At 41.6% G+C, this 27583-nt stretch overlaps 1 protein-coding gene across 3 annotated transcripts; it reads right to left on the reverse strand.

The window, feature by feature from the left end:
• Positions 1-1159: 1159 nt before the first annotated feature.
• Positions 1160-26271, reverse strand: LOC308585294 (solute carrier family 22 member 15-like). Of its 3 annotated transcripts, none has more exons than XM_081190936.1 (12): positions 25908-26271; positions 23899-24045; positions 16818-16950; positions 15036-15200; positions 11684-11813; positions 9762-9983; positions 8546-8686; positions 8294-8382; positions 7880-7988; positions 5781-5853; positions 5026-5184; positions 1160-3078 (listed from the first exon to the last, which is right to left on the reverse strand). In XM_081190936.1, exons 1-12 carry the CDS (start codon positions 25989-25991, stop codon positions 3052-3054), a joined length of 1479 nt encoding a protein of 492 aa, XP_081047062.1. In that variant the 5' UTR covers positions 25992-26271; the 3' UTR covers positions 1160-3051. The 3 variants fall into 3 exon arrangements, with proteins under 3 accessions (XP_081047062.1, XP_081047063.1, XP_081047064.1); XM_081190937.1 differs by having other exon boundaries at positions 5021-5184; XM_081190938.1 differs by lacking the exons at positions 23899-24045; positions 25908-26271 and adding an exon at positions 21200-21383.
• Positions 26272-27583: the final 1312 nt, after the last annotated feature.

Below are 27583 nucleotides of genomic sequence, written 5' to 3' on the forward strand. Positions count from 1 at the left end.
TGTGGCTCCAGACCAAATCATCTGTCAGGAGAGCTACGGCCTAGCCAGGACGGCTTTCCTGTTATACTTTCTGGGCTTGACGAGGCATGTGATCCCCACCTATCCTGAGTCTACTCCAGTTGAGGAATCACACACCCACTCCCCAAACTAGCGAGCTCCACCTAGGCTGTGGGTCCTTGCCTGCCCTCCCTCAGAATTGCCTGCCCTCAGATTGTTTGATCCATTTTGTAGGTACTCTCTTGACGGCAGAGTACATGATTTCACCTTTTTGAATGTTTGAGATACCATAGTTGTTTATCAGCCTAAACAAGAGGTTCCAGTGATTCCAACAACTTACTGCAGGGAGGGCTAACCCTTTTCAGACCAAGTGCCACAATGACCCATGGGTCAACCCGCTAGAGACTGCATATTGAACTAGCAAGGATGCTATAGAGTCCAGGCTGCCTTCCAATAGTCCAGGCATGGCCAAACGTGGCCCTCCAGCTATTTGGGGACTACAGCTCCCATCATCCCTGACCACTGGTCCTGTTAGCTAGGGATGATGGGAGTTGTAGTCCCCAAACAGCTGGAGGGCCAAGTTTGGCCATGCCTGCAATAGTCAATAGTCCATGCCCTAGCCATCCCTGGTTTAGTGTTTCTAATAAAGATCAATGCTAAGGAAAATGAAGAATAATGGGATTTCACCCAAAAATATATGCAGGCTCTACAAACGTGTGTAGACCATGCGATACCAAGGAGGCTTGGCTGTGTTCTTGACTTAAATAACTGCAGCAATGTGTATTTGAGATGGAAAAGCATCGCTGCAAGAATTCAAACCACAGAAAGGTGCCAACTATTATGAGACACCTCCGAAGTCAAAATCACAAGGTCATTCAATCTAGCAAAATTGGTGAGCTACATACTTCATGTTTCAGGGTAAGTCAGCCTACTGATTCTTCTCTATTGTCCAGAGGCTACTTCTGTTTCTGCCAGTAATGCTTTACATGGTATCCTGTATACAGTATACTTGCCCTTCCCTTTGCCAAAGGATTTATATGATTCTGCTCCTTCCTGTGCACAGAAAGACATAGGCAGAATGTTAGCCTGTCTTCAGACAGATTTACAAAATTTTAATACAAATGTAAGAGAATAGTTTTAACAGTAAAGAATAGAAACCACAGCGTTTAAAAGGTGTTTTTATTAGCCATTTGAAATATCATTGGAATAAAACAGCCTCATTAAAGATACATTATTATTTATCTGACATGAGAACTATTTCATTATGTGTCAGTAAGTTGGTGGAAAATTATCTTAGCAACTCACTTCTGCTTCCACAGGAGCTATATTTTCTCTTACAAAAATATAGATTTATAAAGCTTTCCATAATTATAAGCAAAACCCCACATAAAAATGGGTCTTCCATCTTTTTTCTGTTGTTTGGACATGAACACCAACATAAATTAATGAATTACCCAATGACATGGACAAAAAGTTCTGGCTGCTATGTTTTGGAACTTTAAAAAATGAAATATGCAGAAGTATATATAAAAAAAGCCCCACAAACCCAATAGTTCGTCAAGTTTAATAACCAAGTGCTGAAGCAGGGTGTTTAAATAAATAATAGATATTTAAAGAATTGTAAGCCAGGTATCGTAAGGGTGTTTTATCATTATTATTTTGCTACGCTTACTTTAATAGTTGGACACTGAAATCATAAACTGTAAATGTATATCGTTGTCAGCTGAGTCTTTGCCAGACACCAAAATGATTTGACAGCTGACAGCAGTCTGCTTGAATGCTATAAACTGTGGGCCTTGTTTCCAGCAGGCTATCAAAACACCATTTTAACCTTCAATTTCCCCATATATCAAGGGCAAAATGAAAAGAAATCCCTTTGGTATGATGTCATATTGTGAAAACTCTTGTTAGGATTGGATTCAAAGAACCGTAAGGAAAAGAAGTGGCAATGCAATATTGCAAAGGGCTTGCAGCTCACTGCAATGCTATAGTGTAGTAGGGAGGGTCTATGGCAGGCATAGGCAAACTCGGCCCTCCAGATGTTTTGGGACTACAACTCCCATCATCCCTGACCACTGGTCCTGTAAGCTAGGGATGATGGGAGTTGTAGTCCCAAAACATCTGGAGGGCCGAGTTTGCCTATGCCTGGTCTATGGTGTTTCTCATGATTATGCAAAAAGCTCTTGTGCAAAAAGATGAACAGTTTTGGATTTACTTTCACTTTTATACTTTACGCCACTGATGTGGGCTATATAACAGCCCTTCTGAGTGGAAGAATCTTTCTGCAGATGGATGGGCACATTTGTATCCAATCCATAATCATAAATAACACTTTCTGCCATGATACATGGAAAGTCATTGATAACTTGCTTCACACAAATCCTGCATTTCCTAATTGATCACTTAACTGTTTCTAACAGCAGGTTTGTACTGTAATAATTTAATTCTTACTACAGACAAGTCATATTGCAGCGGCAGTTTGAAACAGTAACAAAAGGCATCTTTGGTCTTTATAAATATTGTGGAATATTCATTTTAAAACATAAATACAAAAATATTGGCATCATGAAGAGTGTAAAAAGTAACAACGCCTAAATATTCCAGGCTGACCTGTAACCCTCCATTCTGAAGTTGCTTTAAGAAGACTGTGCTAAGGATATCCTGAGCCTATTTAAATAAGTCAGAGGCACCAATTAAATACCTTCCTCTTGCTTGCATGTTTAGGATTACTATAAATATCCTCAGTATAATTACCACTTACACAGTTAAGTCATCTAATCAATATAGGACTGGTCCTTTTGTTACCAAAGACATAAATCACCAGGTAATTCTGAATGTCCTATAACGTTTATAGAGTGTGGCAGTTTTAGATATTTCACTCCTTCATTGTTCCTCGTGAGTTTGTATAACCCCTTCCCGCCATTCACAATTTAAGTTCACATTATTGAGAGTACTGGCATTCCCAAAATACTTTTAGAGTTGAATCTTGATGGCACCACACCTCAACAGTGGAAGTACTGTTGTCATTTCCAACCAAGATATGGTTATTGCACACTAATTGCTTTCTTCTAACTGATTTACCTGTTAAGCAGATGGAAAATAAATTATTAGAATGTGTTGTTGTTTTTTCTACTGTTATCTAATATTATTATTAGTCACTATTATTATTAATCACATATAATACCTAACATTTTCTAAGCGCTATACAGGGATTAAAAGAGAAGACAGTATCTGCCTGAAGTCTCACAATCATAGCAAGACACAAAAGGAAAGGGGCAAGAAGAGAAAAACAAGTAAATCACGGTACCAAATCTTGGATCTCAGCAATATTATCTATATTGGTAGGTCTCCTGCCTTCAAGAGGTCATTACACACAGAATCCAGTAGCCCTGACAGATAACATGGCAGAGAGCAAAGCATGTTTCCCATTGGGTATGTTGTCCTAGAACAATTGGAGCAGTGTGACAAATTATAAATAACTCTGCTTCTATAAAAAGGTAAAGGGACCCCTGACCATTAGGTCCAGTCGTGGCCAACTCTGGGGTTGTGGTGCTCATCTCGCTTTATTGGCCGAGGGAGCCGGCGTACAGCTTCTGGGTCATGTGGCCAGCATGACTAAGTCGCTTCTGGCAAACCAGAGCAGCGAACAAAAACGCCATTTACCTTCCCGCTGGAGCGATACCTATTTATCTACTTGCACTTTGACGTGCTTTCAAACTGCTAGGTTGGCAGGAGCAGGGACTGAGCAACGGGAGCTCACCCCGTCGCGGGGATTCAAACCGCCAACCTTCTGATCGGCAAGTCCTAGGCTCTGTGGTTTAACCCACAGCGCCACCCACGTCCCTCTGCTTCTATAGGGCTATGTAAAGTGATTTTTAATTGTTTTTTTTCTACAAATGCCTTTGCAAAAAATAATATGCTAAATGCTCCAACAAAATTTCAATTGAATCTAACTATTTCAAGTGTTTCAGTTACATGAGCATTTAAATACAGTTGTACCTTGGATCCCGAACACCTTGCAAGTCAAACATTTCGGCTCCCGAACGCCACAAACCCGAAAGTGAGTGTTTCAGTTTGAGACTGTTCTTTGGAATCCAAACATCTGGCACAGCTTACGCGGCTTCCAATTGGCTGCAGCAGCTTCGTGCTGCCAACCAGAAGCCATGCTTTGGTTTCCAAACGTTTTGGAAGTCGAACAGTCTTCTGGAATGGATTCCGTTTGACTTCCAAGGTACGACTGTACTGAAAAAGTTACCTGACAAATTTTTCCACAGCTAATAGCTACATATGTCAAATAGAAATAATTTACTTGTTCAATGCATGTTCTTTAAGAATTAGCAACTGTATATTTTACATCAACCAAATAATTTTTAAATATCTTCACAAAAATGTTCATTTCCTCTGAAATGACAAACTTTTCTCTCATCTGAAAACCTTGACTGAAGACTTTGAAATGTTCTATAGATTTAAAGAGTTTACATTAAATAACTGTAATCCCCAAATGCCACTGCTATTATGGAATCAGAATTACATTTCTTTTTAAAGTGGCCATGGCAATTTTGCTGAAACTTATCCATGACAACCACTAAAACAGACAAAACTAAGACAACCATTTCCATAGTTTTATTTGCCATATGTCTGTTGCTATAGGAAAATATTCCAGATGGCTTCCATAATGATGGAATGAGAAATATGAAACCAGGAGCTCTTCCTGATACCACACATTAAATAGCCAATCAGTAACAGCACGACTAAGTAAAAGCAAGCAAGGAGAGGAGTGAATGAGATAACACAGAAACTCTGCTAAGAACATCATTTCCTATACACAAATAAAAAACAGATTACACCCAACGTTTGGAGAATTCTTTCTCATTAGACATTGAAAAATATATTAAGTATATACATTTGAAAAATAAGGAGAAAGGAGGGGAAATACTCTCAGATTTCAAATAAATTAGAGACTTCCTAGATTCTAATAGGGACAGAGGTTACTTCAGAATTTTTTTTTAAAAATCATTTTTACTCTGCCTTTTTGTTTTTAAGTATTTGGTAGGTAGGTGTCTGCAAATCATCAATGGTCTCCGCAATGGGTTTATTCACAGTTTCTGGTAGTAGAAGAGTAAGGAAACCAGCTGACAATCCACTGATTCCAAAGACCACAAATGGTACAGATGGGCCAAGGGATTTCTAGAAGAAATTAGTAATAAATTCATAATTGATACACACACACTTACACAAGTTACTGAAGAACAAATACCAACAAATCTATTACCCACTCAGTTCATATGCATATTCCCAAGACAGACATTTGAAAAAATAAAATTGTATATATACAGATCCCCATAGATTATACAGTAATTATTATTATTATTATTATTCAATGACAGCTCACTTTAAGTCCTGTTATCAACGGGTTGTATCCAATGCTAGTCCTACTCAAGAGTAGACCTACTAAAATTTAGAGCCGTGGTTAAAATGGTTTCTTAATTTCAACTGATCTACAGTGTGTATAAGTTAGTTGGATACAGCTCAATACCTTTTTGACGTGCTAAAGTACTGTTGTTGAAGACATTTATATTCTACTTCTGCTGAAGAAAATGGACTGTGCTAAAATATTTTTAGTCCATAGAAGGCAACCTACCATTTACTAGGAAAGTGCAAGAGTATGGTCACATCAGCTATGGCCATGGATAACTATAGCATATGTATCCCTGCTTCATTTAGTGTTAAATATCATGTGTGTAATGCAATACAATGGAGGGAAGTAAAGTCGTATTACTTACGAGGGAAGGGACAAATGGAGCCAAAATACCACCAAATCTACAAGTCATTGAACATACACCTAAGCCAGCATTTCTGTTTTAAAAAGAGAATTTGTGTTAAATATCTGCAAAATATTTGCCTGTGAAGAGAGGGTCAACACTGAAACCTTTTAATTTTGTTAAACAGTTTATGCATAACAAGATTGTTGTGCTGAAATAATCATGTAATCTTTACCCCCATCCAAAAAATTTACAATGTATTACAATACTGGATATCTTGTTATATTAGTTTCCATACAATTGACTTCCTAATCATCATACTGTGTAACCTGGAAGAAAGCAAGGTGAATTTTGGAAAATGGCATCTTACCACTAGGTGGTGATAAAACACCATTTTTGAATTTCTCCATAGTTTGTAAAGCATATTTTTACTAAATGATACTGTTAGAGGTTTGGGGTGGGACCAACCTAAAAGATAAACGTACCCCTGCCCGTATGGGCCAGTCATGTCCGACTCTAGGGTTGTGCGCCCATTTCACTTGAGGCCGGGGGCCAGCGCTGTCCGGAGACACTTCCGGGTCACGTGGCCAGCGTGACGAAGCTGCTCTGGCGAGCCAGCAGCAGCGCAGCACACGGAAACGCCGTTTACCTTCCCGCTATAAAGCGGTATCTATTTATCTACTTGCACCTAAGGGTGCTTTCGAACTACTAGGTGGGCAGGAGCTGGGACCGAAAGACGGGAGCTCACCCCGCCATGGGGATTCGAACCGCCGACCATACGATCGGCGCCATACCCACAGCGCCACCCGCGTCCCCTAAACCAACCTAAAACCCTAGAAATTCATAAATGGTAGGATTTTGATTATTGGGGGTATGAATGAAAATAACAAGCTGCAGAACTGTGCCAGACAAGGAATCCCTGGATTGGCTTATGCCAGGGGTTGGCAAGGTTTACCTTGCCTGAGCTGGTTCACTCCAGCAGAGATCCCTCTGTGGGCCGGATCTCGCACGGCTGCGATTTCTGGCGCCCGCGTGGGGACTCACCGAGCAGGTGGCTTGGTTCGGAAGGGCGGCTCATGGGCCAGTTAAAGAACCCCCGTGGGCCACTTGTGGCCCATTGGCCTTAGGCTGCTGATCCCTGGCTTATGCAAACCAGCCTGGCCCTGCTAGTGAAGAACAAATCCATTAACATGACAAAAGGTGTTGATAGCCCATCTAAGAGGAATCCTTGGTCCTGGGCAGACAGAGATTGCTAAAGTGTACTGGAAAGAGGAAGGGAGAGAACAAGGACAGAGATCCGCCTTGGTCAAGCAGGCTGAAGGGAGGCTGGGAGAGATGTCTTGGATTCCAGGGCTGCACTGTTGTGGGGAACAAGTCCCTCTTGAGATGACAATGCTATAAGATCTGGACTCCCTCCATCCAAACGCAGGTGTAAATACATGAATAAATCATACTTCTTAAAGCTCTGACAACCTCCACCACATCTTCAATTCTCTAAAGGAGCACAGACCCTGGAATCCCAGGCATGCCTTGGCAGGGACTGGGGTGGCCGGTAACAATACAAATGTTTAAGCAGAGAAGTGTATTCAAGCATGCAATACAGTTGTACCTCGGGTTAAGTACTTAATTCGTTCCGGAGGTCCGTACTTAACCTGAAACTGTTCTTAACCTGAAGCACCACTTTAGATAATGGGGCCTCCCGCTGCCAGAGCACAATTTCTGTTCTCATCCTGAAGCAAAGTTCTTAACCCGGGGTACTATTTCTGGGTTAGTGGAGTCTGTAACCTGAAGCGTATGTAACCCGAGGTACCACTGTATTGTTTCAAATGTGATTAGCTGATCACATATGGGATCCTCTTCCTTAAAAAGCAGTATATATGAATCATTTTGTCCCAGAAAGACATGAAATGTGGAGAAATCTCCATGATTTAAAACATTCAAGCATCTAAACATGTAACTCAGGAACAGCAATGCTAATGCTGGCACACCTGTAGCTTGTAAGCTGAATGCACTTGCCAATGAGGTTTCATTTCTATGCGTATTATTGGTCTTGGTATATGAGAATCGTATGGGATTTGAAGCTAACTTTAAAAAAAAAATACAAAAAGAAAATTGTTTACCTCACTACTGTTGGGTAGAGTTCTGAAGTGTAAATATATACGATGTTGAAAGCAGCACTTACAGTCAATTTCCCATATAAAGCTAAGATGCTGGGACTGAATAAAAATCCTAAAACAGAGTTTGAAAGAAATGTGTTACCATTATCAGCTCCACCTTCCCCCATTAAGTAAAATGACACACAAAGGCAAAGTTCTGATTTGGCCACATTTGGAGAAGATTCCACTGAAAACAAGGAAATTGTTTCAAGGACATTTGTATTTAAGTTCAAGTGGCAGCTTCTAGCTTGTGTCAGAAGTTCTCTTCCTCAAAAGTTCTTCTTTGGCATCAAAACACTGCATGCACCTGCTTTCATGCCTTTTGATGAGATGAATTATGTGTGTGTAATGTTTACTTAGAAAAGGACATATACTCACCAGCTCTATTTTCTGGTAGGAACATAGTGAATATACAGGCAAGGCCTGAAAATATCAAAAAAGCAGTTGTACTTTTACGTCTTCCTGACCTAAAGAGAAAATGTAGAAGAAGCTCAGGCTGAAATCTCTACAAAAATGTATTTTACAATTTGATTATTTGAAATGATATTATATTTTCTATTAAGGGCCAACTTATACAAGTAAAGGAAAGCCAAAGATGCCAAAGGGAGGAAATAAATAAATAAATCTTACCATGATTTTTCAATGAAGAACATGCAGAGTGGAAATGCTGGAACTTCTACCAGGCCAGAAAGAGCCACATTTAGATATAGGTTTCCTCCCCATTCTCCAGCGTTCAGCGTTAAGCCGTAATAGACAAGGCTGCACACATACCTAAATGTATCAATTAAAGGTTGATCAGCTAATGCAGATCCTCAAAGGTCAGTGATGTATGCAACAGTAACCTTTATCTTTGTACCATATAAAGAATATGTACACAACAGAAGAAAGCATACAACAATGCTACATGTACAAGTTATAACAGCAAGGACCAAAACAGAACTCCACCTGAGATTTTGCTAGTTGTCTGATTACGTTATTTTATGTTATTTTACCATTTGTGGTGCAATTCCTGTTCAGGTGCATTTCAAATACACCAATAAGGTAATTGTGCCATAAACAACAAATTTAGACAATTGGATTCAGATTCTGTTGAAACCATCAAAACCTCAATCACACCAATCTTCATTTCAACTAGATACAGAAAGATCAAAATCAAATTAGAATACAGGCAGCTCAACTTCTTTTCTTTTTCAATCCCTAAAAGAACCAGAGAAAGAAAATTTCTCTGCATGTCCACAGCAAGTGATTATTTTGCACCTGGTTCTGACTGCAACATCAAGTATAATCTTTAGTACAAAAGACTTTAGGGAGACCCCAAACCTACAGTCATAAAACAAAGCCAACTCATATGAAACAGTCCATCAAGAAATAATGAATACTGTATAGTAGTTATTTCAGTTGTAACCTTCTTTGTGGAGTGATACCCTTAAAAAATAAATTTGCTTTTTTTAAAAAATGGACCTTGTGCTCTTAAATCCCCCTAGACACACATTCATACACACTTCTAAATGGAATTCATAATAATAGTTCTGTTATTATACTTCTCATAATGATTATCTCTTTAAGCATTATACCACAGAAGGTATGAAACTTAGAAAAAGAAAGAAACAAAAACTTCAACTCTGCTCTGGGGGCAGAAGAGGCAGAATCAAAAAAATAATGCCTCATGACTCAGAAAAACTCATAGCTCTTTCCAAATATTTATCTACTTTTGGAAATGTCAGGTAATTTTGAAGTTGTTCCAATGAGGCATCAGCAGAATAACATTTTTCCAAACAGCCCAAAGTTTGCTATTTTTTGTGTGCAACTAATTCATGTACTCTGAGAAGCTCTTTTTATTAATTACCAAATATACATCAAGATGACAGTGCGCCACCGAAGAACTGGATGCTTAATGAGGCTTCGGACACCAGAAGCTGAATCATCCTTTTTTACTGCTCCTGTGCATTGCTTCAGTTTCACAGACAGTCTTTCTTTCCCATTACCAAGGGCTATGTATTGTAGCACATTCTCTGCTTCTGTTGTCTTCCCTTGGGAGTATAACCATCTTGGTGATTCTGGAAGCATGCTGTAAAGAGAAACATTCAAACCGAGATGCCATGGATAATTATTTTGGGGGTTTTTTTAATCTGTATATTAACACAACTGTCTTTTCATTAGATCACCATATATTACTAGCCTTTCAAAGCTTGACAAAATCTATTAGAAAGCAGGTAAAGCAGGTAAAAATACTTAGTGTATGCGTGGCAGATGAAAGTGATGGACTATATGACATTGGCTGAAATGACTGGCAGAATCCGTGATCAGAGGAAAGAGACAGCGGAAGAGGACTGGAAAAAATTTAAAGTCTATCTTAAGAATTATTATAAAATTGAGGAATGTTAAAATGTCGAAGTGTTGAGAGAAAAAGGGATACAGTGACATAAGATTAAGTCAAAGAAAAGAGTAAGAAAATACATATTTGACAAAAATGGTTTAGAAGTTGCTGAAATAATCTAGCAAGTTGGGATGCAGAACGGGGAGGTATGGGGAAGTCTGAGAAAGGAGGGTCATGGAAAAAGGTCAGGAAATTATACATGTTCGTTTGTCTTTTTATTTGTTTGTATTGTTTAAAAAACATTGTAAAACCAATAAAAATTTTATATACATAAAAAAAATACTTAGTGTATGCTAGCGATCTGCAGTCTTTTAAAATTATGGATCTGCAAACCACTGTGAGATTAGCCAAATTTATCAAAATATTTTAACCATCCTGGTACAGAATGACAACAAACAAGATTACCGTATTTTTCGCCCTATAGGACGCACTTTTTCCCCTCCAAAAATGAAGCGGAAATGTGTGTGCATCCTATGGGGTGAATACAGGCTTTCGCTGAAGCCTGGAGAGCGAGAGGGGTCGGTGCGCACCGACCCCTCTCGCTCTCCAGGCTTCAGGAAGCTCTGCGTAACCCTTGGGAGCCCAGCGCGAAGCCGCGCCGGGCTCCGGAGGGTTGCGCAGAGCTGCCTGCGCTCCCGGGCTCCGCGCACCTCTGCGCAAACCTCAGGAGCTCGGCGCGAAGCCGCGCCGGGCTCCCAAAGGTTGCGCAGAGCTGCCTGCATTCTGAAGCCTCGGACGCACTGAAAAGCGCGCCCGGGCTTCGCGCAGCTCTCCACAAGCCTGGGGAGACCGGCGTGGCTCCCTAGGCTTGCGGATAGCAGGCTGTTCTGGGGGCTGGGGTCGGGGGAAGCTCTGGCTTCCCCCGCGCCAGCCCCGTGCCTGGGGGGAAAATAATTCCCCCCCCTTTATTCCCCCCCCCAAAAAACACTAAGTGCGTCCTATAGGGCGAAAAATATGGTACTTCCAGTTCTCTGGCTCCCAAATTAGCAAAGCCACAACCCCACATTATTTATATATCCACCCATTATGGTCATATTCCATAGACATAAATTATTTTCATGAATATGTAAAAGTACAAAAACTGTTCAATCATTTAATTCTAATAAAGCTATACTGCATGTGCAAACACTGCCAACCTTGACTTCCATGCATACAAAGGGGTGTCTGTGAGAATTACAACCAACTGGGTTTTTCTTCTGATTATACTGTTCCATAAGCAATATGTAAGCATTTGATTACGGACAGCAAAACAAAAGTCCCCCAAGTTCCTCTAACTTATTTTACTTAGAACACAAGTCATTTCAAAATTCTACCTTTACTAGTCTGCTCTCAAGTAATAATACTTTATTTCTGGTTTGCAAGTTACAAAACATACACAAAACATTACTTACAAAGAGAGGAGGAGAAAGAAAAGTCCTGGAGAATTGGATACGAAGGCAAGGAAACGCCACTCTCTTATGTAATAACCCAATAATGCATAAATTGCTATGCCAACCGCAAATGTCAAATTTGTTAATGAGCCTGAAAATAGAAAAAAAGCAAGAGGTTTCATTAACTATGGCTATAACTCTCTCCACACAGAAAGTATACATATAGGGTGACCCAAAAGTAGGTATACAGTTGAATCAATAAAATTCATCTCAACGGATTTTATGGGTACACATAACTGAGATACAACAAAGTGGCAGTTTAATTTCAGGCTGGCAGTTGGAAAGAATAGTGGAGTCAGATAAAAGGATTATTGTGAATGATAACAGCGAATTTGAGTCAAGAACAAAGAAAGTGGATACTAAAGCAGTATACCTCCTTTTGGGCCACCCTGTTGCTATAAGAATTTAAGGTCTCATAGATATAAATTAAATGTTCATAAATTCACAAGGCAAACACATACATAAGTATATAAACCACATGTCTGAAATAGTACAGGAGAGCAATCCTGAAACCATTTTGACTCTCCCAAATTGACCTCAAATGTTTCTCTGCAAGGAGGAAGGAAATGGGAGAGCCTCTCCATTGTCTTCTGCTTACCTGTCTTTAGGGCATCTTTGTGTATTAATAGGGTGAGCCTATTAGTTCAGGAATTAAAGTATTTACCATCACAAAAGAATGGTCCGGCTGCCCAAATAAGCAAACAATCGCTGGCCATTGTTAAGTATCCTGCCAGACAGGATTTCTATTGTAGACTGCCTCCTTCTGTGATGTATGTATGATGTTTTTTGGGGTGGTCTTGAGCTACAGGGTGGGCAATTTCAAAAGTCTATATAATGGCTTGCACACCATTGTTCTGGGTTCCTCCTCCCTCCTGCATGTGGTGAGTGAGCACCCTGTTGCAACATTTTAAGAAAGATCAGGCTTACTAGCTGCCTTGCTTCTCAATATTCTCTGGTTGGCCTCTGTTATTTTCTCCTACCAATAGGGAACCCACTTAAGGACTCTGTGCGGGCTCTTGGATGCCCCATAAGGGAAAAGGAGCAGATTTTTTCTACATGACTGTATAGTATGACCATAATTCATAAATCCTTACTCATGAGAAGTCCAACACTGTTTGTGGACTTTGCCAATTGGAAACCAACTCAAACATTTAGGAAATAAAATTTAGTATTTGAATCAAGTACAATAAAACTATCTTAACTACATACTCTAACCTTCTTGAATCTTAGGCAAGCTAGCAAGCCACAGCAAACTTACTTTAAGAAATTAGATCCCAATTGTTTAAGAATACTTTTTGAAATTCAAGGATCTAAAGTGAGTAAAATGAAAAACAAACAGCAGATATGAACTGAAAAAAAGATGAAGAGGAGAAGAGTTTGGATTTGATATCCCGCTTTATCACTACCCGAAGGAGTCTCAAAGCGGCTAACATTCTCCTTTCCCTTCCTCTCCCACAACAAACACTCTGTAAGGTGAGTGGGGCTGAGAGACTTCAGAGAAGTGACTAGACCAAGGTCACCCAGCAGCTGCATGTGGAGGAGCGGGGAAGCGAACCCCGTTCACCAGATTATGAGTCCATTGCTCCTAACCACTATACCACACTGGCAAGAAAATGTTGTAACTGATGTATCTCAGCATAATCTAAAATATAATCCAGAATAGAGATGGGCACTACATAAATTATGTAGGCAATGGGCCGAAAGCCATTTTCAAAAGTATTAACATTTCAAACTGAACTATTTATTTATTTACTTATTTGGGAGGGGGAAGGGAGAATCCCACCAATTTCAATACACTTTACTCGAAGACTGCAATCTTATGCACCCTTACATTAAACACCTCTAAAGACAGTGGAACCTTGTTCCAAGTAAACATGCTTAAGATTGTGCAGCAAGTCGCCACATTACTATGACTGCAACCTTAATTTATATGCTACTTGGACTTTCAGAATTTTCTAAACGATCTGTCAGTCAAGGGAATTGTGGATTAACAAAAAGCTTGTCGATCTATTTTATGTATTATTAATTGCACTAGTTACCAATAAGATCAGTTCACAACTGCAGTTCAAAACCTGTAGCTTACAGAGTCTCAGATGCTGCTGTCATGACAACACACACATCATCAACACTGTTGTGAAAGGCAATGGTCAACGGCAGGGAGGTCTGAAGTGGGAAGCATTCTCTACACATGTACGCTTGCTGCACCATTCAGAATTCTGATCCTGAAGGGTTTATAATGACATGGGGAGGCCTAAACATGTAGAGCAGGCTCCCGTCTTCAGACTCCTGCTGAAGTTGATGCTGGGTGGAAATGAGGATGTAACAGCAGGCTTGGGGCAAGTGAATGGTGTTCCCTCCATATGATGGTAATGGGACAAGGACAGAATGCCTATAGGGGCTGGAGGGTTTGGGCAAATTTCACTGGAATGAGAAATACACAGAGAAAAGCACTGGAGTCTAGCTGCTGTGTTGGATCTATGAAAGCCCATTCTTCGCAAAGGACAAGTTATCATTTGTCCTCAGTGATAAACTAGCCTTCTGACATATGGTTAGTTCAGTGGTGCTAAACAAGAGTTTTTGGATTATGATCCTGCCTGAGGACAGCATTTTAAAATAATTCTATGCAGTGCCTAACTGTCACAGGCAGGACAACATTCAAGAAAGAAAATGAAAAGGTCATAAAGGCTTCCCTGACTGCTCTAAGGTTCCTGCTGAAAACCAAAGTGGGGGTGTGAGGAATTAAGAGTTGCTCAGTCTCCCCCAAGACACAAATTTAACGTCATGTGTGGTTTAAGGGGCAGGAAAGTCTCATTCAAACACTAAGAATCATTACTTGAAGAAGGAAGACTGGGTGGAGGGAGAGAAAAGAAAAAGAAACCCACAGCAGAAATTTAGGGGGGGGGGAGTGGGAATGTGCTTCTGCCAGTGCTTAAGTTTTTGAGCAATAGAATTAGGAGTATTGAAAGCAAAGAAGCAAAATATCTATGGTAAAGAAAAAAGGTCTGTCATAAAAAACAATTATTGACTGAATAAATTCAGTGTTGTATCCACCTAAATAGATGCACTGAAATTAATGAATCTAAGCTAGTCATAGCCATTATTTCCAATGGGTTTACTCTGAGTAGGACACAACTGGCAGAAAGCCCCAAACACAAAGTCTTAAAATTTTACAGTTTTTAGTAACTGGTTCTACAGAATCACAGAATCAAATTCCCATCAGAAATAAAGACCTACTAAATATATATATATATTTGCCAGAATTTTAGGAACTGCATTTTTTTTTAGCAGACTGAATCAAATTCTCATCTCTTACCTGTCAGTGCCCAAAAGGATTTTCCTACATATTCTTGTGTCAAAACAAAAGACACTAGAGACATACCACCATTTGTAATTCCAACGAAAAAGCGCGACATTGCAAAAATGTCATAGTTTGGAGCAAATGCTGAAACATACCCAAAAATGACATCTAAGAAAAGACCTGCACAAAACATATAATGGGTAAAAAAAATATTAGTTTTGTGGTGCAATCCTACATATGTCTACTAAGAAGTAAGTCCCATTGAGTATGTATAGGATTGCAGTTTTCAATGAAGAAAAAATAAGGTGAAAGGAGAACTAATAAGTTCCCCCCCACCTTAGGTGAAAACTTAGCTCCACTGAAATAGATCATACTGTACTTCTAGTATCTTAAAACATCAAGAGACAAATTATGCATACACACATAAGTTGACAGTACCCCAAATTAAGATTTATTGTTTAGAAATAATCAAATATGCTATATTTATAGGAGGTTGTAGCTACCACTTAACACCAAAGTCTTCCTACTATGTTATTTTCGTATGGACATAAATGTATGTTACTTGCAAATGTGTTAGCAATATCTAAAATGTCAAAGGTGTCCAAATGGAAATCTGCGGATGCTCCTTCTAAAAGACAACACTGCAATCCTGTGCATGTTTACTTGGAGCAGAGGGTTGCCAACCTGGCACCTGACTGAGCATTCATTAAAAAAAGAGAGGTTTCTAGCCCTCATTCCCCCTGAAAGAAAATTATGAAGCCTGGCTGCTCCTTCCTGTGAAATCAGAGTTGTGATTGATGAGTGAGTTGTTTGGATACCAGGCAGCAGGAATCCCATGTGTCCTACAGAGCTACACTTTCCCTTTAATGCACTTTGCCTGTTTCTTATTTTCTAGTCCTTAGAACCACACACTTGCTGCTCTATTTTTCCATTTGTTTGTTTTGCTGCCTCACAACTATGTGAAGCATTCAACAGGCAGCTACTTCAGAGGCTTTCAAATCTGTGCTGAAGTAGAGGAAGTGTGGAAATCACCTGCCACTTGTTTTGCTGCCTGTTGGTCCCATGGATCAGGCAGCTGCAGGAGAGGGGCCTCAGCTGAATATTGGGAGGCAGGATACGGCAACCCTTTATTTTTCTGTTCCATAGTTATTGTTGGGAGGGTTTCCTCACAAGCTGGAGGCACAGCAGAACTTTGCTGAGGCTCTTCAACCTCCTGTTTAACAGCTGATGTACCGGAAAGCAGCAGCTACTGAGGCTTGAGGCTGCTCAGCTGATGCATGGGGAAACATCCCCGCGCATCAGCTGAGTAAGTCCCCCTTCCCCTCCATTTCACATGAGCTGGAGCAGCAGCAGGGCTTTCTTGAGCTGCTCAGCTGATGTTTTATGTTTCCATCTCATTTTTATTTCTATACTTTTGGAGCTGGCAGTCATTTTGTGAGTGGTGCCCTTGGCAGCTTCTGGAAATTCCAAGTGTGCTCCAGACCCAAAAAAGCTGGCGACTGCTGGCTTAGAGGTTAAGCTCCATAGCATCCAATGGGGATTTCTCCCTAGTTAAGTGCATTTAGCATTACAGTGTAATTTTATTTTGTAATTTCATAATTTTGTGTACTGATTCTGAAACAATTCTGAAATATAATGTGTGTGTGCATAAATGTATACACACACAAATAAGGCACTCACACACCATCAGTATGAATCACTTAAATCTAAAAAAAAAAAAACCTAGTTGATATTAACTCGCAAATTTGAAACAACCAAAAGACTGTGCCAGATACACAGTTTTCCATATCATCTTACCTGTTAGATACACAGGCTTCCTGCCCAGTTTATCTGACAGTTGACCAAACAATATATTTCCAATAAGCAACCCAGCAAAGTACAAGGATGCTGCCAGGCTCACCTTATATGCTTCATGTCTGATTAAATACCACTGTTAAAAACAAAAAAGGACTCTTTTCAGTTAAAACATAGTAACAAACCAGTGATAAATTATCTAATCTCAACAGGCCCACTAGTCAGAAACTAGTGTAATGGCAACAGGCCCATTAGTCAGAAACAAGTTGCTGCTATTTCCAATGTAGCCAGGAGATTGGTTAAGAAGTGACTGCTGAATCCTTTCTCTGCTTGCTTGCTTGCTTGCTTGCTTGCTTGCTTGCTTACATACTTGCTTACATACTCCTGAAACTGCTGCTCCCGATTCATTAAACTCCCAGTCAGGCTAAAGTAACATCTACCAAATCAAAGAGGCAGGAAACCTCCTGCCAACCTAAACTGCACTTCAAAATTTTCTCCCACTTTACAGGAAACAGACAAGACCCATATTCTGGCACATGGAACATAAATTTATTCTACCTTCCCACATCAGATTTAAAGGTAAAGTGTTGGTGCACTATACTTCCCAAGCATCTGTTTACAATGCATTTCCTATTCTACGTTGGTTTTCTACAAGAGGCTACTTAATACCCACATGGCATGCAAAACTGCCTGGCTGTGAATGAAAAAGGACTATGGTAGAATTGCACAATTGCACAGGGACTGCTGCACTCTGATGCCCAGGAGGACTCTCCTGTGTGAGTGTCTGAGGGCCCTGCTCCTTCCTGCCACTTACCATCTGGCCCGGGGTAGGGCCTGAAGCCTCACAGGGACTGCTGCGTTCTGCTGCCCAGGAGGACTCTCCTGTGTGAGTGTCTGGGGGCCCTGCTCCTTCCTGCCACTCACCATCTGGCCCAGGGCAGGGCCTGACGGCCTCACTAGGACAGTTGCTGTTACTGCTGGAGGGGTGCAGAGTGCTTTTAAAATGTTTTTAAAAAAATTCTTTTGAATTTTTTGTAAGTGGGGGGGTGGGGGTGGGATGGATGTTTATTGGGCCTGGGAATTTGTTTGATTTTATGTTTTTGTAATTTTTACTGTTTTTTGTTTGTATTGTTTTATTGGTGTTTTTTTTTAAGGTGTTATTTTGTTCTTAAGGGGGTCAGGGCTGCCGGGGAGTGGGTCCCAACCAACAAAATGGCTGGGGCATGTTCCACAGGGGGGGAAGCACTGGGACAACCGATCTCAGTGATCACCGGTAGGAGGAGGAGTTACGCTAAGACCAGACCATGTCATTACAGAGGAGGCAGGTTTAGTCGTTGTTTGAGGACTATCCCTGCCTCCGGGTCTGGTCCTGACCGGATGGATACTAGAATCAGCAAGGGATACCCACATGACCTGAAGGTGCTGCTGTGCAATGCCAGGTCAAGCATTCATAAGACCACTGCCATCCATGACTTGATCATGGATGGAGGACTTGACCTGGCATGTGTGACAGAGACTTGGTTGGATGAAGCAGATGGGCCTGTCCTTGCCGCTGCTTGTCCACCAGGTTTTCTCTTACGCACAGCAACCCAGGTCATGTGGGCAGGGGGGGGTTTGCAGTGATTTTTAGGAAGTCATTAGTTTGCACCAGGCGTCCTGTTGGGAAGACACAATTCTGTGTCCAGGGCAGCTGTTTACCAGCTCTATCTGGTACGCAGGCTGAGACCCTATCTGCCCGCAGACTGTCTCACCAGCGTGGTGCACGCTCTAGTTATCTCCCGCTTGGACTACTGCAATGCGCTCTACGTGGGGCTACCTTTGAAGGTGACCCGGAAACTACAGCTAATCCAGAATGCGGCAGCTAGACTGGTGACTGGGAGCGGCCGCTGAGACCATATAACACCGGTCTCCTACATTGGCTCCCAGTACGTTTCCGAACACAATTCAAAGTGTTGGTGCTGACCTTTAAAGCCCTAAACGGCCTTGGTCCAGTATATCTGAAGGAGCGTCTCCACCCCCATCGTTCTGCCCAGACACTGAGGTCCAGCTTCAAGGGCCTTCTAGCGGTTCCCTCATTGCGAGAGGCCAAGTTACAGGGAACCAGGCAGAGGGCCTTCTCGGTAGTGGAGCCCGCCCTGTGGAAGCCCTCCCATCAGATATCAAAGCGATAAACAACTACCTGACATTCAGAAGACATCTGAAGGCAGCCCTGTTCAGGGAAGTTTTTAATATGTGACACTTTAGTGTATTTTTCATCTTTGTTGGAAGCCGCCCAGAGTGGCTGGGGAAACCCAGCCAGATGGGCGGGGTACAAATAATAAATTATTATTATTATTATTATTATTATTATTATTATTATTATTATTAGAACAGTAAAATGCCTTCTACAACCCCCAAGTTCAGAAGCCATCTCAAGAAGAGAGCACAGAAGCATATCCATCTCAGACCATTAGGGACATAGAAGAGCTCCCTGGTCTGGAATACATTTTGGAGTTTTGCGTAGGAAAGAACTGCAATGTGACATTGGTTACTATGGTAACTAGCAAAATATCAAGCTGAATTCATAACGGCTCCTTGTTTAAACAGCTGGCCCTCATATTTCAATGTAATTCTAGGAAGCTACAGATTTAGAGCTTCTGATGAAGTCCTTGATATGTAGGTTAGTGATCAGTACAAGTACAAAAACAAACAACACCATACAATTGGGTGTTAATCCAAGCGGGAAGGTGAGATGAGCTACAGGAACCACCATAATAAGAAATGAAAATGCAGTTGGATAAAATATTGAAATTAAGAGTGATGCCAAGAACATGTCCAGATTTTATTAATCTACATTGACATTTCTTAAAACTTTTTTTTCTTATTACATCTGTAGTTCTTACCTACATGTTTGGCTCTCACTCAGTTTATAAATGCACAAAATTCAAATACAGATCTTAAGAGTGAAACACACACACCCAAACACTAAAGCATTTAAACATTTACCAAAGCAATACAAGAGCCAGTTGTCAAAAACTGACATAATATTACATTTATCAAGCTTTATCATGTCTATTTTTATAATAGTTTTGAAATGAGAAAAACATACACCAATATAATTTTAATACGTTTGTGAGCCCATCATACCTTCAAGCTTTTAGCAAGTTCTTGGATCATAGAATTGGAAGGGACCACCAAGGTCATCCAGTCCAACCCCCTGCAATGCAGGAAACTTTTGCCCAACCTGGGGCTTGAAGTCATGACCCTGAAATTAAGAGTCTCATGCTCTACCAACTAAGCCATCTGGCTAAGATGTAACAGAAGTTTTGACATGACCAAGAACATCTAGTTTATGAAGAATGGACGTTTAACTATCAGGATTTATGTGCAGAATATTATATGATTATTCCAGCAGTGATTTTAACCAGAACACAGAGGTACACCGCTCAAAATAATCATAAGCACTTCCACACATACATCTGCAAAAGCAGGAATTTTATGATGTTATAAATCACTGTGCAACTTCTCGCTCCCACCATTTCAATTCTCCAGAATGCAATGTAGTGTAGCTAGTGTGGTTCCATGCAGATGTTGTTAGACTGCAACTCCCATCATCCCTTGCCATTGGTCATGCTGGCTGGGGCTGATGGAAACTAGAGTCCAACAACATCTGGAAGGCACTACGCTGGCTACTGTTTAAGGCTAGAGAGCACAAACACTTGAGCATACTGCAGTAAAAAGGAAAGCAGAAAATGTATCCATGTTTGCATGTGCTTACAAATCAATTTAAATACTAAGAACACCAACATGAGGCTACTTGGAAGATACTAATTGTGTGACATCTCTTTCAATGATGGGCCCAAATTTAAACAAAATGCTGGTTCCCATAAGAGCAGTCACCTTCAAAGGGTTTCAAGCAGCCTAGTTCCATGTTTAAAGGGTTCATAACCTGCGCAGCACCCTTTATGTAAGCAGCTAGTACATATGTGTACATCTTCCCTGATGGACACAAATCAGTAGCATGCAAGTGCCACATGGATAAGGGCTAGAAAATAATTTAAATGATTCTTAAACATTGAAATCAGGCTAGGCACATGGAACTCTGGATGAGCAAATGCTTTGCACACACCCAATCTCATGCTTTATATAAGCCCTTTCAAATATGTAAATGCTGCCTCAAACAATGTTTGAAAGAGATGCACATAGAGGCAGGGAAGCATGGCTAACAAGTGGCAAGAGAAATAATAAGTTTAAAAATAATCTAAAGGTGCACTAGAGAGCACTAAACCAGGGCCACAGAAACTATCTGACAATATCACTTTCTCACATACGATTCCGAGGTGATAAAAATGCAACCTCTATAGCCATAGCTTTTTATCACTGCTTTATTATTTTTATTTCCTTACATTTATTTCCTGCCTCTCTTCTGCCACGGAACTCAAGGCAGCGAACATGTGGTCCCGAGGTGGTCACCCATCCAGGCACTGACCAGACCTAGACCTGCTTAGCTTCAGCAAGGTGGTAGACTTATGTGCCTTCAGACCACACCTTGAGACACAAAAAGAGCACAGACATAGGAGGCTGCCTTATACCAAGTCAGACTTTTAGTCCACGTAGCTCTGAATTGCCTACTACACTACCTGGCAGTGGCTCCCAGGGGTTTTTGTAATAATCCTTATTGCATTTGCCCTAAAAACAGTGATAATTATCAGTGGTGAAGCACATTGGTAATGCTGGTAATAGAACCAGAGCTAACCAGAGCATGTTGTAGAAACAGCTTGCAGACTTCCAAGAAGGCTTAATACAGACTCCGCTTATTAACCAATCTACTAATTTCCTGCTGGGCAAACAGACCAGATTGTTCCTAAGGGAGAAGCAGTATGCATGTTTCAACTTTTGTTTAACTTTCTATGTTATCAACATGATGATTCTAGCAAAAGCCCCTCCCCCTTCTTTTTCTTTTGTAAAATCAAGTGATTGCTACTAACCTTCTTTTAATGGGCAGCAGAAGTGGTTCAAAAAGTCTAATTTGTATTCAGCAAAAATGAAACAAGCAAGGATATAAAATCATTTTTGCTCCTTAAAAAAATGTTTCCTTCTTTAGTAGGAAACATGTACCTGTGGAGCACGAACCTATTATTAAATGTTCTAGATGATATTTGAAGTCAACTGTGATTAATGCAACGTAGGGATCACTATCCTGTATCTCTTGAACCTTAAAACAAACAAAAACAAAATAACAGGTGCCATCAAGAGCACTGCGTGTGGGGCCACATTCTCTGAGAGCTGGTGCCTTCCTCTGTGGAGCTTCCTTTGTGGAGGCACAATTTTAAAGCAATGTGGAACAGAGGTTTTTCTACAGTGATATCCACGTTACAGAATGCTCTTCCCAGAGACATCCAGCTAGAAGCAACCTTTCCTTCCACTGAATGGAGCCTTCTTAAAAAAGAAAACAGAACAATGCATATGAATGAAAATTGCCTCCATTTACTGCCTTAACGTTACTGCTTTTTAAATTGGCAGTAACGTTAAAACTGCTCTATGTTTAAACTATAGTGGTTCTCAACATAAATGGGTTTTTCCCCCCTGATGCTGAAATAATACTTTTGAGGGTGCCTGGGTACCTGGAGAGAGCATTCCAAAGGTGATGAGACCACACTGAAAGATTCTCTCATCCTGACTACTACCTGCTGCCCATAATGGCAGCAACTGGAGGAAAGTCTCAGATGACAATCTCAGCCGATGTGGGAGGAAGTAATGCAATAGGTATTCAGCTTCCAATATGCTGAGGTTTTCAGGAATAAGACTAGGACTTTGAACTGAGCTCAGAAACTTACTGAACAACAGTGTTGTTTTAGTACAGCTGAAATGTGATCTCGTCACCTGGTCCCAGTTGGGAGTCTAGCCATAGTGTTCTTCATTAGCTGCAGTCTTTCACGACAGCCCCATGTAAAGTGCATTGCAGTAGTCAAACTGAGAAGTCACCTAGACATGGATAACTGTGGCCAGACATATTACAAACTACTTCTGAAACTCATCTGTTCCATAAGCAAGGTTGCCAGTGGCAGAAGCAGGAGCACTGCTGTTTAAGTACTATAAACTCAAAGTACCCTGGGACACATGAAAGAAGATGCAAAATTATTTGGATCCTAAAAAATACAGACGACAAAAGAGAAGAGATCCAACAGCAAAAGACGCTCAAAATGCCCACAACAGTATTTGACTGTACATTAAACAGACTAATTACCGTATTTTTCGCCCTATATGACGCACTTTTTCCCCTCCAAAAATGAAGGGGAAATGTGTGTGCGTCCTATGGGGCGAATGCAGGCTTTCGCTGAAGCCTGGAGAGCGAGAGGGGTCGGTGCTCCAGGCTTCGCGCACCTCTCTGCAGGCTCCCGCTGCTTGCGGAGAGTTGCCTGCATGCTGAAGCCTGCGCGCGCTGAGCTCAGCGCGTCCAGGCTTCGCGGACCTCTCAGCAACCAGCGCTGGGCTCCCACGACTTGCAGAGAGCTGCCTGTTTGGGGGCTGGGGTTGGGGGAAGCTCGGGCTTCCCCCGCCCCAGCCCCACGCCTCAGGGGGAAATAATTTTTTCCCCTTTATTTCCCCCCCAAAAAACTAGGTGCGCCTTATGGGACGGTGCGTCCTATAGGGCGAAAAATACGGTAGGTTTGTGAGACTTTTAAAATATATAAATGTAAATATGTGGTGTTACACTATGACACTTTCATTATAAAAGGATTCAGATCATACTGTAGTAAATTCTTAGCCTTGAAGAATTAGAATTAACAAATTATTTTTACTCAGGGGAGTAGTACTTACACGTTGAACGGCATAAGGAGAAATGTTAGAACTATGTGTTGGGTTGAAATAATCTCTTCACTATGAAACACTAAAGATTAGAGTACTAGTTCAAGTGACTTTTTCTTTAGCAGTAAATTCCATGTTCTCATTTAAAAAAGAATTGCAACATACACACAAGCCTAACCTGTTCTTTTCTTCCAAGGTTTTAAGAGGCAGCATCCTATATTGAAGCCATATGGGCAAAATAAGAAACCTAAAAAATAGAAAAGAATGCTAAGAAATAGCAGCAAAATATACTTGCCTCTGTTGCTATGGATGTGAAGTTGCTGGTAAACCTGACGTGTTTTGCAAGAGCCTCCCTACTAGTAGGAATCTCCTCCAGGTCGAGATGATATTCCGGCACTGCTCCCACTAGCACAATAAGCATAGATTGAAAGGCCACAAACACCTTAAAAGCAAAACAAGGAGAGTTTATTAGAGCAATCAGTCAGATAAATAAATACACATGCCAGGTCCCAACACTCAGTCATGCTCTGGTGTGACCAAGAAACAGAACCCAGTATAGAGTTGTACAGACAGAAAAAATTGAACTTAGCTCCTACACCTATTGCATCTAGGCCTTTTTACTGCCTGCCATACATATGATTGGTTGCTATTTCATTTTTATGGAACCAAGTAAAGCACTGTACTTGAGACCACTGTTTCTGTAAAGGCAAGATCTGATGCTTGCTGGACTTTCTCTCACTGACAAGAATCCTGCAATGGGTTTTATTGTGTAGCTGACCACACAGACAGTATGCAATAATCTTCTACTTCACAAACAAACTGGCCATCAAAACAATTAGCACCTTCCAAATGTTCATACAAAGGCATTCCAACAACAAAAAAGAGAAGACTAATTATTTGCCACTGAGTGAATCTACAGCCCCATGCACATGGAGTTTGCCCCACTGGACTTAGCTTATGCCTAAGATCACACAGTTTGAAATGCCTGGCAATTTAAAACCAGTAGGGTATGGTAAAATCTCCTGTTCTATCTAATCTTAAGGACGGGGTGGGATTTGGGGGTCTTGAAAATCTTCCTTAGTAATATACTTTTTATTATATTCAATGATGTGAATTTTCCATTATCATATTCAGCAGCTCTTTAATCGGTGTTTAAATCACATCTCCTTTTCCACATATTATTTTTTGTGGCCTTTAACAACAGTGGAACTCAAAGCAATCATACAGCAAGCCCACAACTTACACTCTTTCCTAAATTACGTAGTTAAAACCCATTGGGTTCAATGGTGGATGGGATTGCCAAAGTCATTTTCCTGGAACCTCATCTCCCTCTGCTCCTTTTAATTTTTTTTGCCACATGCCTGAAGCTGAATGCACACAAGTTAAATGAATGTAAATTGTGGGCTTACTGTATCTAGAGTAGCCCAGCATACATCCACTAATCAGAACCAGAACATAACATTTGTGCCAAGGTAATAACCATGTTATTAATATTACTTTGAACACCATTACAACTTGGGAATGATAAACTAGAAATGCCATCTTCAAAAGGTTTTATTTTTAAATCTGTATACCACCCTTCATACACATATTTCAGGGAAGTTCACAACATAAAAACACAAGATGCAAACAATAAGTGACTTCAAAATCTTAAGGAGCACTTTTCTGGGGGTGGGGAGTGAGTTGGTCCATTAGTAGGGGGGGGGGAATAGGTCATCAGCCATTTCTTCTCCGCAAGATATCTCTCATGGCTGCGGAGGTTTAGGACCAATGCTTTCCTTCTCCAAACGGGCTACTTTCTCAGGCTGAGAAGCCTCTCCGCAGCATGTGCAGAGCATGAGAATCTGAGCCTCAGGGCTGTGGGTCGGAGCCCCACGTGGGGCAGGAGGTTGGACTAGATGTCCCTCATGGTCCCCTCTACAAGTCTATGAAATATCCCACAGGGGGAGGTCTCTCCCCTCTCCACACACCCAGCGCCCCGGAGGGCGAGTCTCGCTGGTGAGGTGCTTCCGAGGGAGGAAGCAGCATCCTTCCCACCAGCAGCTGCGTTGCAGGAACAAGCGACGTCGCTCCCCTCAAAGCCTCCCCCCCCCCAACTCAGCATCCTCCCTCGGGAGGCGCCACCAACCTCCACGAGGCAGCGCAGCCGCTTCCTGCCTGCCCCGCGCCCAGGTCCACGTAAGCGCCCTGGCTGTTGCCTTGGCAACGCGCGCCACGCGCCACCGCGTGACAAAGGGGCTGAGGCGGAGGGGATTATGGGGGCAACTGCCATCTGGCCGGGCGGGCCCCGCGCGTCGCCCCCACCTGCAGCAGCACCAGGAAGGCGGTGAGGCGCCTCTGCCTGGGGCCGAACTCCCCCACCAAGCCGAAGGCCTCGTCCAAGTCCATGGCTCCGCCGGGCCTCTCCGAAGCATCCCCGTCAGAGAGAGAGAGCGAGCGAGCGCCGCAGGGCCTCGAGCGGTCCTGCGCTAGGCGGTCGCCGCCGCCGCCGTCCAAAGGTGGTGAGGTGGCCGAAGTGTGGGGGAGGGAGGGAAAGAGGGAAGCGGTTCCTAAGCGACCTCTAGCGGCGGTTGCTGACAGGACAATGGCGAGGCGTTTGGGGGGCGGGGCTAGGACGCCGCCACTCTCAGCCCCGCCCCGCCCCTTTTCTCCCCGATTCAGCCGTAAGGATCAAAGTAGGCAGGAGCGAGGGGGGGAGTGGCCTGAGTGCGCAAGGGTTTCTGGGACAAAAGGGTGCTAATGGGACAGCGCCTGCGCGGAATTAATTCGTTTCTCTTGTCAGCCTCTTCCTGAAGCGTGTTCATTCGGAAGCGCGTCCCATGGAGTTCACGTGTTCATTTGTGAAGTGCGCACACAAAAGAGGACCTGCCTGGTTTATAGCTTTAACATCTATTTTGAATAAATCCTAGAGTAAAAATAATAATAATAAGACTTAGTTCTAGGAACTCCCATACATCACATAAGAACACTAAAATTTTATATGCCGATTTCCATGTATAGATGCAAAATTAGAAATATTATCTTTTTTTTTTATAAATTTTTTATTGGTTTTACAGGAATTTTTAATGAACAAACAAACACTTAAAAAGACAAACATACACATATAATTTCATAACGTATTTTCATAAACCTCTTTTCTTGGACTTCCCCATACCCCCCCTCTCTGCATCCCAATGTCCATAATTTCATAGCAACTCCCAATTGTTAGTTTCCAACCTCTGTCATCTTAGTCCTCTTTATGTTCTGGCCTTATATCACTGTACCCGTTTGCTTCTGGCAACCACAACATTTTAACATTCATTAAGTTTATAGTAGTCCTTAAGATAACTTTTAAATTTCCTCCATTCTTCTTCCACCGTCTCTTTTCGTTGGTCACGTAAATTAGAAATATTATCACTCCATATGGATGTACACATGCATTTGCTGCTCTGGGGAACATGCTGTTTAATTTTCAATTTGGAAAATTAGGTGACTCATCTAAGAGCAAATGAACTCCCATGCAAAAGACACTAGAAGCCATAGGAAGCAGCTGCTGGGTAGGGAACAGGGGGCCAATCACCAGACTGCAGTTGTTGTCATCCCCCTCTCTCATGCACAATTTGAAGTGAAACTATACAGTGGTACCTCGGGTTACATATGCTTCAGGTTACAGACTCTGCTAACCCAGAAATATTACCTCGGGTTAAGAACTTTGCCTCAGGATGAGAACAGAAATCGTGCAGTAGCGGGAGGCCCCATTAGCTAAAGTGATGCTTAAGGTTAAAAAAAGTTTCAGGTTAAGAACAGACCTCCAGAACGAATTAAGTTCTTAATCCGAGGTACCACTGTATTTCATTGTAACCATTTTACTAGTAAGTGTGCATAAGGATAGTAGTATAAGGCAACCTAACATATAGCTGTTTTCGTGTACGCTCTAGATCAGGAGTCAGCAAACTTTTTCAGCAGGGGGCCGGTCCACTGTCCTTCAGACCTTGTGGGGG

The sequence above is a fragment of the Podarcis bocagei genome, assembly GCF_964188305.1.
Source record: "Podarcis bocagei genome assembly, chromosome: 4".
Classification (NCBI taxonomy): Eukaryota; Metazoa; Chordata; class Lepidosauria; order Squamata; family Lacertidae; genus Podarcis; species Podarcis bocagei.

Bases quoted from the DNA above. Each gene is read 5' to 3' on its own strand.
- LOC308585294 (XM_081190936.1), bottom strand. From the start codon at position 25,991: ATGGACTTGGACGAGGCCTTCGGCTTGGTGGGGGAGTTCGGCCCCAGG. The intron at 9,984-11,683 runs GTAAGTAATGTT...TTCTCTTTACAG, and splicing joins TTCTTTCTCCTCCTCTCTTT to CATGCTTCCAGAATCACCAA. The intron at 3,079-5,025 runs GCAGAGTAAAAA...TCTGCTTAACAG, and splicing joins AAATACTTAAAAACAAAAAG to GTAAATCAGTTAGAAGAAAG.